Source organism: Polyodon spathula, chromosome 4, assembly GCF_017654505.1.
Source record: "Polyodon spathula isolate WHYD16114869_AA chromosome 4, ASM1765450v1, whole genome shotgun sequence".
Lineage (NCBI taxonomy): Eukaryota > Metazoa > Chordata > Actinopteri > Acipenseriformes > Polyodontidae > Polyodon > Polyodon spathula.
The window spans coordinates 81929890-81944582 of NC_054537.1; the positions used below are offsets into that span (position 1 = coordinate 81929890).

General features: G+C 35.8%; 1 protein-coding gene across 4 annotated transcripts in view; it reads right to left on the reverse strand.

Moving 5' to 3' along the window:
* LOC121314944 (vacuolar protein sorting-associated protein 13B-like) overlaps window positions 1-14693 on the reverse strand; it is a 356349-nt gene that overhangs the window by 251564 nt on the left and 90092 nt on the right. For all 4 annotated transcript variants that reach the window (XM_041248730.1, XM_041248729.1, XM_041248731.1 and 1 more), the window contains exons 18-19: window positions 8298-8432; window positions 6051-6230 (exon numbers count right to left, since the gene is read on the reverse strand). In XM_041248730.1, coding sequence (XP_041104664.1) covers window positions 6051-6230; window positions 8298-8432 — 315 coding nt within the window. The remainder of the gene's footprint in view (window positions 1-6050; window positions 6231-8297; window positions 8433-14693) is intronic.

The following is a 14693-nucleotide window of genomic DNA, read 5'->3' on the forward strand; positions in this document are numbered from 1 at the left end:
CACTATTTTCTTTAGGATTCTAACCCTGCACTCGAGTATGTTCTAACCCTGCCAAAGGGAATACATTACAGCACGTTGAGAAGGTCAAGACAGAGGTTGATTAACACACTTTAAAAAAAACTACCTAAAAAAAAAATGCATTAATTGCAGAAGTTAATTGACAGCCATAATTTAAATACTTTTTCTTCCAATGGCAAACTTTTTTCCCCTATGGGATAGGCTTCATTTAATTGTAAGATTCTAGTTATCCATAACAATGAAACACTTAATAGTACTGAGTTTAGAAATAGTAAAATAAAATAAAAAAACATTTCGACTTCGAAGTCTATTAAGTGTTTAACCACAGATAACTGGAATCTTACGGTTAAATAAAGCCCACAGAAAACAAAACACAGCATGACTGACATTTTTTTCTTTCTTTGAACATCATTTCATTATAATTTGTATGTGCATGACATGGTAAAGGAATAAATCAAATAAAGTAGGAATGTAATCAGGATTTAGCATCGCAAATTGCACTTGTGTAGTTCAAGGAAAGGGACCCGTTTAGGTTATTATAAGATTAAATATCTATATATAGACAGGGAAAGAATAATAGATGAAAGGTTGTATAAAGCTTTGAAAAAAATGTAGAAGGGACTATCAGATTTCAGAGAGATAACCACACCCTGTCATTTGTTATGTTTTATAAAATATATACTGTCCTCCCTAGTTTGAGTGAAGGGGTTCCGCTACTGACAGCTGTCTGGCAGTGATCGTCCAACAGTATGTACAGTACTTTTCCTTTATTGCACTGAAAAGAGAGGGCGAATGTATTACCAGTTCCACTGCGGACAGTATATTATTAGAACTTACAGCACAAAAATGTTTTGCTAACAAAACTGAGAATTTTCAGAAATAGATACACTGGAAACACATTTATAAAAAGCAACTTTGTATATCGAGGTTGTAAGAAGGGTTCATAGACAGACTAAGACTGCTATCTTTGCAATGGCTTTATAATAGTTTATCAGCTTTTGTTCTAATTTGGGCTGGTAAGGACCTTGACTTTGAAATTGATATTTGTTAGGTGGTGATAGTCACTATTCCATTTTTTAACCCGGTCATTACCAAAAGCTAATTCTTAGCAACCAAATCAATCACATTGATGTAATGTTTACAAATCATTGTTAAATGTCCTTGCTACTTTATGCTACTCAGTACTTACTACCATAAATGTATGAATGTAATTACATGTAATGTATTAGTGTGGTCCAACCTCAATTTCATTAAACAGAAACAGATTGGTTAGGATCTACAGGAATTTTAAAAGTTTATATTTCCATTTGCTAAGTAAATTGGAATTTCTTTTAATCCACTGGTAAACAATTATACACGAAACAGATGTAGATAAGTCACTTCAAAAGATCAAAAATGAGGACAAGTGCTAATGTTATTTTAAACAAGATCACAAAATAAATTATTAATGGTTATTGTAGTGCTATTAAAATCATATTTATAAAGCATTAAAGCTACTTTGAGGGATTAGTTCTGTAACCAAAACTTAAAGGTGTCGGATAGCCTATTTTTTTTTGTTTTTTTTATCTGAAAATGGAGTGGCAGCTGGAAAGGAACAATTTGTGGTGTTAATTAATAAATCAAGCAGTAAATACTTAAACTGTTGGGGCAATAAAAATGTCATTTAATTATTTGTATTTATTGCATTTTATTCAAAAATCTTAGCAATGTTTAATTAAACAGCGTATACGCTATTTAATTAATTTATTCAAAATTCTAATCCCACCTTTCACTTAAGTGTGCCGAAAATAAAATCAATATAAAAATCTCAACCCTTTAGCAAGTCTTGCGTAACAAAAAAAAAAAATTCTAACCACTGGAAGGTAAACGTGCAGGTAAACGCATCTGTACCATTTTAATAACGTCATTTTGTGAAAAACACATGATCCCTTTTTGCGTTTTCACTTTATAGCCTGCAAAAGCCTGATGGTGTCATGTATAACCTCCTACTGCTGCAAGTATTAGCGAAGCATGTCTGTGGGGTCACCGTATGGGAATGAGGGAGAAAGATTTTAAGGTAGAAAGCATGCGTCGCTTCTGCTAAAACTACATTTGGGAATGTAAAGCGAACAACTAGAATGTCAACAATGTCTGCTTTATGATACTGTAATCACCACTAAACTATGGAAGAATGTAGAAAACAGACACATACGATTTATAATTTTAATGTAAAATTGAACAGGATTGTGGAACGCTGCAGTTTGTGCAGATTTACAAAATCCATTTTTTGCATCTGTATATAATAAATGGGGTGGTTTTACTTTTCAAGCTGCTATATATCTTACTGTTGATCAAAAGTGCTGAAAAACTGGATTTGAAAAATAATTATACCAGCTATTTGATCAGCAATCACACTCACAAGCACCCGGCCGCGAGGGGACTTGAAAGACTCATAGTAGGAATTTGATCAGCAAACACATACACCCAGTTTAGAAATGAGAAAACAATGAAGTTTTGAAAAAATAATTTCTTACCAGCTTATTGCTCAGCAATCAACTCACAAAGGCACCCGGCCGCGAGGGCCGGGCGCGAGGGGACCTTGAAAAGAATCATAGTAGAATTTTTGATTTACCCCAGCCACAAAACACATTACACCAGTTAGTTTAGAAAATGAGGGTGGGGGGGAACAAACAATGAAGTTGGAGAATGGAATACGAGGGGGAATACGTAAAAAAAAAAAAATAAATAAATAAATCCTACATGAAGGCATAATGTTTAGTGAGATCAAACATAAAGGCAATGTAAAATGTGGAACACAAAAGTCAACTTAGCCCCATGAGTTAAAACTGAGCTCAAAATAGAAAGTGTTTGATCTCCATGCCAAACACTTCAACAATTTTATGTCATGATCTGAAATATTGAACTATGACTTAGTCCCAGGGAGTGCAGTGTATTGAAGAATATAAAAGGATGTATATGTTTTTCATATAATTCTCAAGTCATTGGGTTTAAATTTGTAGCCTGAATTCGTATTGCTTGAATTAGCTGCCATTGATAATATCTGTACTAAAACTCCACCATAGACATAAAACCATTACTACAAACAAGATTAACAGGAAGCACTTTAGTGTATTGGGTGAAATAAAGGTTTAAGTCAGAGGATCCTGGATTCTGATCCCAGCTCTGCCATTGCCTTGCTGTGTGACCTTAAGGGGCAGATCATTTGGCCACCTTGCACTTCAAGCATCTCAAATGTAACATAGGCTAGCTGCTGTGCCCTACTGAAAACAAGATGCAGTAGATTTAGCTGGGGTATTTTGGAGGTGACTCTCAACACTGCTGAAGTTGTTGAGTATAAGCTTGACAATCCTCAACAACAATCCTTAGCACAGACAGCACCAGATCTCAAATACTAGGTATACACAAATGAAACATCCAACTCCTCTACAGTGCATCGCCACACAGCAATGCGTATCACTGCACAATGACTCAAGAGGCTGAACTTGGTTTGTACTTTTTATATTTACATATCCCAATTACCTAGTTAAGTATCCAGATCTTAAACTTTTAAAGAGGCAGCATTAGTTAACTTTATCATTTACAAAAAAAAACAAAAACAGCAAGGCTATGTTTTAACAGTTTAACATTGTAGCAGGGTTTTAAGTTCTCCAACATTATCCTCAAATCCAAACTCAGTAGGATCTGATTAGAATCGATATACAGGATATTAGTCATGGAATGGCATGGACTTATTTATTTACTGAAAAGTTGGGGGAAATCCTAACTTCTGGGGGAAAAAAAAAATACCTGAGTTTAGTGTATTTGTTTCAGAGTTACATGTACTGACATGTATGACATTGTTACTTTTCCAGCCTCTTTGCATCAGACTAAGCATGAATGGTAACCGTTTGCTCATGCCAACTAAAAACTAAGGGGCTTAGTACTCGTATTTCATTACTTGGATTTGATATTTGGAGCAGAGGTATTCCAGTGATGTTTCAGGAGAAATATCTTGGTTTTTAAAAATACTTCTGGCAACAAGCAGCAAAGAAAAAAAAAATGGTTATGTAGGTTAGTTCCAAAAAAAAATAAAAAATCATTCTGGGATACAGTTTATGTCTGGGGTTAATAATTCCGCTAGCTCTGAAAAGTATCACTGCCAGCAGAAAGATCAGTTTCAGAGCAGTCCCAGAGTGCATTCAATACCATGCATCTTCATATTTGGAAAGAGATTTGAGTGAGTGATATTACCACGTGGGCGTGAAGTACATCTGCGGAGTATTCCAATTGCATCAATCTTACTCTAAACTCTACAACTCAAGAGGGAATTCACAAATATGTAAAATAAACCCAAGAAGACCTGTGCAAGCCACAGCTTTGCAGCTGAATTCACTGGATTTACTAAATGGAGCAGCAGTGATGGGTCCACACTATTTGTGACTTCATCAGGAGCTGCTGAGGTGCCAGCCTGGGCACAGAACACATGGTTAAGTCAGATATCTTGGCAAAGTTTCCACTTCTATTATGCAGAAACATGCATACATCATATATCAGGCATGGAGATCAATACTGGGGAGAACAGAAGTGTGCTTAACGAACAACAGCTTCAACATAAAGTTGTTTATAGGTTTTACCATCAGGTGATCAAAAATGTTAAGATATTTATCCAAATCATTTAGATAAATTTGAACTATATAGTCTTGCTCAGGGCTTCAATGGTTAAACAATGCTTAAATTGACTGAAGTTATAGATGTAGTATCACATACAGTATTAACAAATAGTAAAGGAGGATTAAGAAGGTTGTTACTGAACTGTAGTACCACTGATTTGTCCATTTTATATGGCCTGTTCAGGGCATGGCTGAGGTATATTTTATAAGCAGTAAATTAATTGGTCAATCAAACTGCAATTGCACTACTGTACCTGTTCTGAGTTGTCCATAATAAGCCTAGATATTGGAATACACAAATGTTTTACTAAACCGACTGATTGTTTTAAGGAATGCTTTGTTAAAGTACATTTGATTAATGACATCAAGTTTAATCTTCATTGCCTTGTTAGTCTAAGATAATGTTTCTAAACACTCAAAAAAAAAAAAAAAAAAAATTTGTAAAAACAGTCCTTAAAGTTTTATGAATAGGATCCAAAGGTTCCTAGAGAAATAAAACACATTACAATTTGGCAATAAGCGAAGCTGAGTTTAAACAATGCATAGTAAAGCAACAATTCCCTTTAAGGTCCTGTGTTTGCTCCACTGCAGTTGTGAAAGGCGTCTTCCTAGACTCAAAGAGACCACTAAAATGCAACCTGAAATTAACGGCACTCTGTAGATAACCCAGCGCGGGAATCACTTTTCCTTTGGATTTTCCAAGAACAAGATCTTTACTTAGCTTTCAGAGAGTCTTAAAATACTTTTCAGCAATAACACCATGTGCATCAGTTAATATGCAGTGCTTTCTTTGTTGTTTCTATAACTGACATACACAAAGTGAACATATTAAGGGCAAGCAATTAATAAAAGGGCCCTCACACAGTAAAGAATATTACATGTGCTATTTACAGTCAACAAGACCTAACTCTCCAAGCAGAGTCAATAGAGAAGGATCAAACATAGCAGGGGCAGAGACATAGAATCACAGGATCAAACATAGCAGGGTCAGAGACATAGAATCACAGGATCAAACATAGCAGGGGCAGAGACATAGAATCACAGGATCAAACATAGCAGGGGCAGAGACATAGAATCACAGTGCTGCCTGTGCCAAACGGAATTCTGGATCTAAAAGCATCTTTCAAAAAAGGCAAAATATATGACTCTCCTCTTTGACTTCCAGTGAGGTTCATATTAAGTAGTAGAGTAACAGCTACATACAGAAGTTTGTGATTCATTAATTGACAATTCTAAAATCAGTTAAACTCAGTTACAACCTGTCACATTACAGAAAGGTAAAAACTAAATGCCAAAGAGAGATACTTATCTCCATCTCTCACTTCTCTCAGCATGACTCTCAGGCACACATATGTAAAGCCAGGCAGTATGTACTGTACTTACCAGAATTATTGCAATGTTCCATTGGCTGAGGGACCTGCACAGTGAAGGCAAGGAGGTCTGGGGCGAGGAGTGACTCTGGCTTTCTGCTTTCATTCAGCCACTTGCTCATGTGGAGTTCTTTAGTGTCTGAGGGTCCCTGGATCAAGGGAACCAATTTCTCCTTCACAGCTTCACTTGAGCCTAAGAATTGGAACAGTTACAGCTCCAGGGTGACTTTGATGTTGTGAACTTTAATAATTAACACCCTTACACTCTTATCACAACTCGCTTGTCTCCGAGATCAAAAATAAGTTTACTAAAAGACTGCAATATTTCAGACAAGCATGTCAAAATATGCCGGAACTCTTCGCCTACTGCAATAACTCTCCTGCAATATTTAGTCTAACAAAACACTGCACTTTTTTCAGGTAAAAACTGTTGGATTACATAATATCTTCAATTCCTGCTGTAAATAATTATTCTTTAACTAAGCACCTAAGTACGCCAGTGGTAGAGAGATGGCAATCCTCAGTGTGATTGTGTGGTCAAGAACATCATGCTCAGGTGAAGACAGTTCTGAACCTGCCCTTTTACACACAGTATAGAGTCCTGTAGTCCAGTACATTGTAATATCTACAGCTGCCACTGTGCTGTAAATAACCTGAAGCTAAAAAGTGTTGCTTATTAGATAACTTTTAATACACAGGACAATCAATTAAAGTATTTTCCTACAGTCCAAATACCAATAACTGTAGCAGATAGTGAAGCAGATAATGTATTTCATATCATTTAGACAACCCTGGGTCTGGTATAAACACCTTTAAAGAGACTGCCCTGGACTACAAAAAAAAAAAAAAGACTTTAGAGGAAAAAGACAATTGATAAAACCACATAGAAAGCGTACACTAAAAGTTAACTATTTAACCTGCCCATACACTACATTTTATACAGAAATATAAATATATTTTAGTGTTTTTACTGATTATCTTGACCATAGCATTGGAAATGATCATCGTAGGACTGACCCCAAGGTGGGTTTATATTTTCATTAAAAATGTGAAAAGGCAATCAAATTAGCATCAGGTCAAAAAAATTGATTTCACCAGAAATATCATCAGCAATTTCATTAAATATTTGTGCATAAAGAACTCCAACTTATAAAATATTAGAAGAACAAGAACAAGAGCAAGAACAAGAAAATGAGAACAAGAAGAACAACAAGAAGAGCAAGAACAAGAAGAACAAGAGCAATAACAAGAAGAGCAAGAACAAGAGCAATAACAAGAAGAGCAAGAAGAAGAACAAGAGCAAGAACAAGAAGAACAAGAAGAAGAACAAGAAGAGCAAGAACAAGAAGAACAAGAGCAATAACAAGAAGAACAAGAGCAAGAACAAAAACAAGAACAAGAGCAAGAACAAAAACAAGAAGAACAAGAGCAAGAACAAAAACAAGAACAACAAGAGCAAGAACAAAAACAAGAACAACAAGAGCAAGAACAAAAACAAGAACAACAAGAGCAAGAACAAGAGCAAGAACAACAAGAGCAAGAACAAGAACAAGAACAAGAACAAGAGCAAGAACAAGAAGAAGAAGAACAAGAGCAATAACAAGAAGAAGAACAAGAGCAATAACAAGAAGAACGAGAGCAAGAACAAAAACAAGAAGAACAAGAGCAAGAACAAAAACAAGAAGAACAAGAGCAAGAACAAAAACAAGAAGAACAAGAGCAAGAACAACAAGAACAACAAGAACAAGAAGAACAAGAACAAGAACAACAAGAGCAAGAACAAAAAGAGCAAGAACAACAAGAGCAAGAACAAAAACAAGAACAACAAGAGCAAGAACAAAAACAAGAACAAGAGCAAGAACAAAAACAAGAAGAACAAGAGCAAGAACAAGAACAAGAACAACAAGAGCAAGAACAACAAGAACAAGAACAACAAGAACAAGAACAACAAGAACAAGAGCAAGAACAACAAGAACAAGAAGAACAACAAGAACAAGAACAAGAACAAGAACAACAAGAACAAGAACAACAACAAGAAGAACAAGAGCAAGAACAACAAGAACAAGAGCAAGAACAAGAAGAAGAAGAACAAGAGCAACAACAACAACAACAACAACAACAACAACAACAACAACAACAACAACAAATTCTGATTCATAGCAACAGCAAATACAATAATTTTTAGTAACTACCCTTGTAAAAAGTTAGGCCAATTCTCCTACACAGGCAATAAAGTTTTACATGGTCCAGCTGCACATACCTGGGGCTTTGGCACATACTTTTATTGATCCCACAGTCCCAGAGGCACATTTGACCAATGATTTGCTGCAGTACTTCAATTCCACATTCTGGATAGAGCCCTCGAGAGTTGGCGGTGGATTTTGAGATTTCACACCTAATAAAAGAAAAACTGAAAATTAACTGGTCTGCTGTATGTAAATATTTAATGCCCCTTTAAATAATGCTGAAGTTTAATTGTTTACCACACCAGGTGTTCTTGTGGATGTTTTATGTGTATTTACATTAGACATGAAACTCAAAGTATCCCCAGTGGCTACTGACAAAATCTAAAGTTGGGTAATGAACCTGCTGTAATGGTAAGTGTGAAAATGTTAAAAGATTTTACTTAATTTTTTTAGATCCAATTACAAACTAGTAGCCACTGGTGCATTCCCTACACACAACAGAAATACAGAATGTTTGCCCCCTTGTCTTTACTTTGTTGTTATACTCTTGTTATGGTGATTAGGTCATAAAATAGAGGGAAATTCAGTAAAGCTTAATGTGAAGGTCAACAAACAGAAACTAAAGCATTGTAACACACACACAAACACACACAATACATAAAAGACTGAGTTAGAACTGTATTCTTTATTCTGTATTCTGAATTAAATAATTAATAGTGCCACAATTCAGTACCTTCTTTATTTAAAAAAAGCTATTTTATTCACATTTGGTTTTAAAAGGGGGGGGGGGGGGGGGGGGGGGGGGTGTCAAGTTCTAGCTGAAAGGTAGCATACCACTAGTGATATGTATACAGTATGGGTCTTAATCATCATCATGTAACCAAATAACTGGTTAAGCTAATTATGACATTAAAAAGACTTAATTCTTAAAAAATATCTTAAGTTTTCAAAGAATGTAGCAGATTTAACTAGCAACTTAATTACCAGATATTGGAATGAGAACATAAAATGTCTTATGTGGCAAGTTTCACTTGAATTAAAAATACAGTCTAGCATTAATAGAAGTTTCAAGACTGTCTTAACACTTTAATTGTAAGCTTTAACTATAATCTGTCAATGTGTTCTTGACCACATCAGAAAAAACACAATCAGACTCAATAAATCTCAAAATGTTTGTTCTTTACTTAAAGTCTAAAAAGTGTACTACTTAAGTAACTAAGTATTGTTTATTAATTAACTGAATTAATTTAACTATTTGTTTCAGTTCCCAAAATGTGAAGAACACTACCAACACCATTAAGTGCTCACGCAGTAAAGAAAACCATCGCTGAAGATTGTGTTTAATGACAAAAAACAAATAAACAAAATTGCATTATTGATGTACGCCACAAAGGCAAGCAAATTACCTCTTTTGTTAAAGTTTAAAAAAGGCCGTAAATCAGTTTACAGTGTAACTATATCCTCCTTCCATATAACACACAGTAGAGAGTACATTACAACATAAGATGATGCTAGCAGATGAAACCAATATTTCCATTGGTTTTAAGAATTTTCGATACACCAGAAATATTTTTCTGAAGTAGCAGTATCTCGTCAGTATGAATTAAAGAAGTTCTATAGTCACATCCTGGTGTATTTAAAGGCAGAATTTGAGGGTTTCTAAATGTTTTAGATAAAGTTTGTGGTTAACCCTAAAGACTCAAATCCAGAATAACATAATTGCATACCCCGAGCCCACCAACTGTGTATGCATTCCAGCACCTTAAGTTAAATGTATGACTTATTTATTACTGGCTTGTTACCTTTATTGGGTGTGTTTTTCATTTCTGAAAGAAAAAGAATGAATAACCATCTGTAGCTTTGACAGGATTTTGTGTGTGGTATATTTAAAAAGGGGTCAAAAGTAGTAACCAAGAAAAAATGTTGTCATAAAAAAATGGTTTTAGTTTTCATTTTGACCCTTTTTTTGAATATCATGAGCGTCTTAGTTTTACTGAAGGATGTACCATTGAGTGAATGAAGGTATGGATGAGGAAAGCACCAGTCACCTAACAGCACAGTAATGGTATGATCAAGAATGAACTAAATTAATACTGAAGGCTAAGGGATCAGTCTCTTGCTGTGAGGATCACAGGATTGGTACTTTGTGCTCAAAAGCAAACGGTACAGCTCCCACTCTGCACTCCTCATTTAGCACTTCAACATAATTCCCCTCCTATTAACGGACATGTCAACTTAATAGAGAGAAGCAACAACAGTTTTCTGTTAAGATCAAAAGGCACTGGAAATTATAACCCTTTAATCATAACAATTGAAAAGGACATTATTAGTATGACATCTCAAAAGAAAGCTGGTTAAAAGGCATGGCGCCCTAGCACCCCATCACAGTACTCCTTCATTCCTTTAAGATCCTCTATAAAATGCACCTGTGCATGCTGAGTAATGAAGTTTTATATTCACTTCACTTAGAAAGAGCGTGTGTAACCTATTCCATTTTCCTCCCTAGTGAAATATATTTCAGATTATATTGCACAGCACATGGGAGCTGATGTGAATAAAACGTCTCAGATCAGCAGTTTGTAAGGTGGACAAGACCCAGCATAACATGCTTTTTCAAAGTGTACTGTCCTCCTGATGCACCATGGTTACTTAAGAAAACACATGTAAGAAAGGTGATCTCACTTTCCCAGTAAAATTTTATTATGGGTTTTATGTTTGTCTGATGAGCACAGAAAACTACATTCACAGCCATTTCACAGCAATGATCATGACAGATTTAAAATGCTACGGGCATGCACGGAAAATGTAACTAAAAAGAAAAACTTTTCTGTCATCTTAACTGTCCAAGCACAGTTTAATAAAATCTCTGCCCATATTGAAATACGTTTTATTTCCTACAAGTCTAATATATTAAACTTTAAGTTTTTAACTTCACTAGCACTGGGTAATACTAATAATAACAACTATCAATACAGAATTAATAAAGTAGCCACAAGTTTTGCTAAAGCAGCTTAAACTCCACTTTCTTTGGAGCAGCTCCAGTTAATTGATTATCATTTTTAAACGGTCACAGGAAAGAACCAATTTTTTACAGGTTTTTTTTCAAATTCTTCCCTTTGTACTGATGGTTATTTTGGTTTTCAGTAAAGACAATCTGTTAATGTGTCCTGAACTCTTAAGCAGGTTTTCCAGATAATTACTGCTTTTATCAATAAAACTGACCTCAATTAAGAGGCCTACTCACTGCTTTCATCTTGTCCTTGCAGGAATTTATGCTCATGTTTGTTGTTCTTAATTTGAACAAATAGCCTAATGGCATTGTGGAGAAATGTTAATCTCGGGAAGTCTTCGCAGTTGGAGAAATTGTTTGTGTCTGGAACAAGTATGTGATTTGTATAATGCACATACTCTGCCTGTCTCTTGTCTGACACCCCCAAAGCTTCACAAATTGCTTTATGCCTATTCACCTGTTTGTAGCTACGCCTGTAAGCTAAGACGGATTCTGGAGCTTGACTGTAGTGCCCACTCAGGATTGATGACATGTGCTGCTGATAAACAGAACAGTTTGAAGAAATTACTGGCTAGAGTTACTGAAAGACATCTGTGTGTGAGCTGAGCACTAGAAGCCCCTCAATCATATGTTTGCAACCTGCAGGAGCGGCAGAAGCGTTTGAAGTAATATCCGACTGTAGGAAGATCAACCTTGGCACTACATGTAGCAAGGCCTTCCTTGCAACATAATATCCCGTTTGTGTAATAAAATATTCTGTGCCAGAAATCTGCAATATTAAAGAGCAGGACTCTAAATTCAAGGTTTAGGCCATCCTTCCAAAATAACTTGGTAAAAAGCAGGCCACCACAGCCCCACTAGGGTTTCCTGTTTCCCACACATTAGAAAGAAATACTCTTCACCCAGCTAGGCCTTTGGAGTCTGGAAATTTTCAACAGGCAGACACAGCTAGATGTCCTTTCCCTCTCTCTTCATCAGAAAGCTGAGGCTTTAAAATTAGTTGGGGTTTAAGAAAAAGTCCCCTAAACATTATGAAATTACACAATAAAGTGTGTTACTCCCCTGAATTAGAAAACGATTCAGTTACATCAGCAAATCAGCTTCCACCTCTAGCAGGTTTCTATTAGATGGTAGATGGCAAATGCTACATCACAGCATTAACTGTGGATCAGAAGCAACCAGTCCTGTACCCGCAACTGCCGAGTCATCAAGCACAATCTGTCAGCTAGACCTGAGCTCAGCGTCTCAAACAACAAACAGAGATATAGACAGTTCAGTACTATTGCTCCACTCAGATAGCTGGCACTGCCCAGATAAACTAAAGCAATTCTAAAAAGTAAAAAGTAAATTGTTTAATAATTGCCCAACGAATCATTACAAGTTCAGGTAAATACAGTTTTGAAACTGTCGTTTTAAAGAAATAATGACAAAAAAAGTTTTCTAACAGTAACAGTGCCCTCTCAATGAAGGCTCTACCTTGTGGTAGTTGACCTTAACTTCCGTTAGCTCCCTCACGGTGAACATTCATCACTTAGATATAACTTGCTTACAAAAGAAGGACCTTTACTTTGTAATGGCATATTAAGCACAGAAATGAAGTAACTATTTCAACACTGTAAAGGAAACATTTTAACATTTGTTAAAAATAATAATACAAATACAACTACTACCAGTGTATAACATTTCTGAATCTTGACTATTGATATACCTTTATAGGTATTCATAAAATGTTTACCGACCAATTACATATTTGAATGAGATCCATTTACCAAGGAGGTTGGTATTGATTTGTTAAATAAGAAAATAGCAAGTGTATACAATTGATTCGATTGGGTGGCACATTCTCCCATGAAAATTTGACCTCTTGGAACAGAATGACTTGGTATTTTTATTGCTCAAATTAAGTTTTCATCTATCCCAGTAAATTTACCCGTCACCTTTAACCACCTTCATTCTTTTCTTGAATCGTTTAAACCTAATGTCAAGTGTTACCTGTAACAGACAAACTGAAATACATTCTGGAAATGCTCAGGTTCAAAAGGGTTATCCCATGGCTATTAAATAATTGAGAAACACTCATTTTAACAATAGAAGCTGCCAAAAAAAAGAACAAAATCTTTAAGTAATCTCTATTTCTCTTAACATAAGTTGGCAGCTGTACCACACCTGCAACTAGTGAGATTTGTTTGCCAGCTGCTTCTCCAGTCCAAAAGCCATATGGACATAAAAACACAAACGTCCTTATTTTTAGCAATACCAGGGCATTTGTCAGGGACCTGCAGGTGTGCACAAATACATAAACACACAGCTGTGGGCTATCAGGCCAAGTGTTTCATCACACACACACAAAGGGAGACTTCGGCAGCTGGATCTGTCATCCAAGCAACAGGTCCGTGGAGAACAATGCAGTTTTGCATTTTTGTGGGTGGAAAGGATGAATGCTAAATTCATTGCTAAAACGTGCTTAGTAAATAAGTCCAGAATTGTGTCATTTTTATGGAACATCTGCTGCGTTAAAACAAAAACTACATATAGATACAGCACAAGTATGTGTTATTAAATGTTGATTTGTACCTTTAGTAAAAAACGATATATGCAGTATGATATAAATCAACAGAATGTCTTCAGACAGATTCTGTATGCATGTCCTTGTATTTTTGCTTTGGACAGGAGGCAGCACACCACACAATTTATATTTGTAACAAAATCATGCAACAGTGACAGTTTTTGAGAAAGACAACACTGCTTCTCCAAACCATAGTGACACATGTACAAGGGTAAATAGTAAGGGTGAGTCTGAATATTTGAGTAAATCGAGTATTCTAAATAAAATGACTACACGAATACTTTGACTAAGTTTCAAATACTCGTTCACTTCTAAAACAAATGAAAAAATGTGTTAACTAAACAGAGAAAACAATATTTGAGAGCGGAGGAAGTTAGAAGTGAACAGCCACTACAACTGTCACCTCACTGATAACTGACAGTGGGGTAGGCACCCTTCATTACCTAGCTCTGCTATTGGCTAAGCATCTTTAAAAAAAAAAAAAAGCAACACGTGGAAGTATTTTGAAAAAAGCTAACTGAGACCATGTGCAATATAATCTCTGCAGCACTTGAGTTTTTGAAGCCGCATCATATTGCCTTTGTTGTTGCACTACCTGTTTTGTGCCTTACCTTTTTGCAGACTGCAAGGACTGAAAGGGACGACCAGTGCAGAGCTACCCTTTATGCATTAGAACTGATTGGCCACAGACCCCTACACAGAGCTGCACGGCACTGGCACCAGCTGCACGGAGGAATACTGTGTACAGTGAAAGTGTAAGGGACTTGTTTACTTGATTATTTTTTTTATTTTTCCCTGAACTTAGCCATTACTGTTTTTGTTCAGGAGTTTTCTTTGTGTTTTTATTTATTGCAAAATATTTTAACCTGGATCTAACCATTGCTGGGTTTTTTT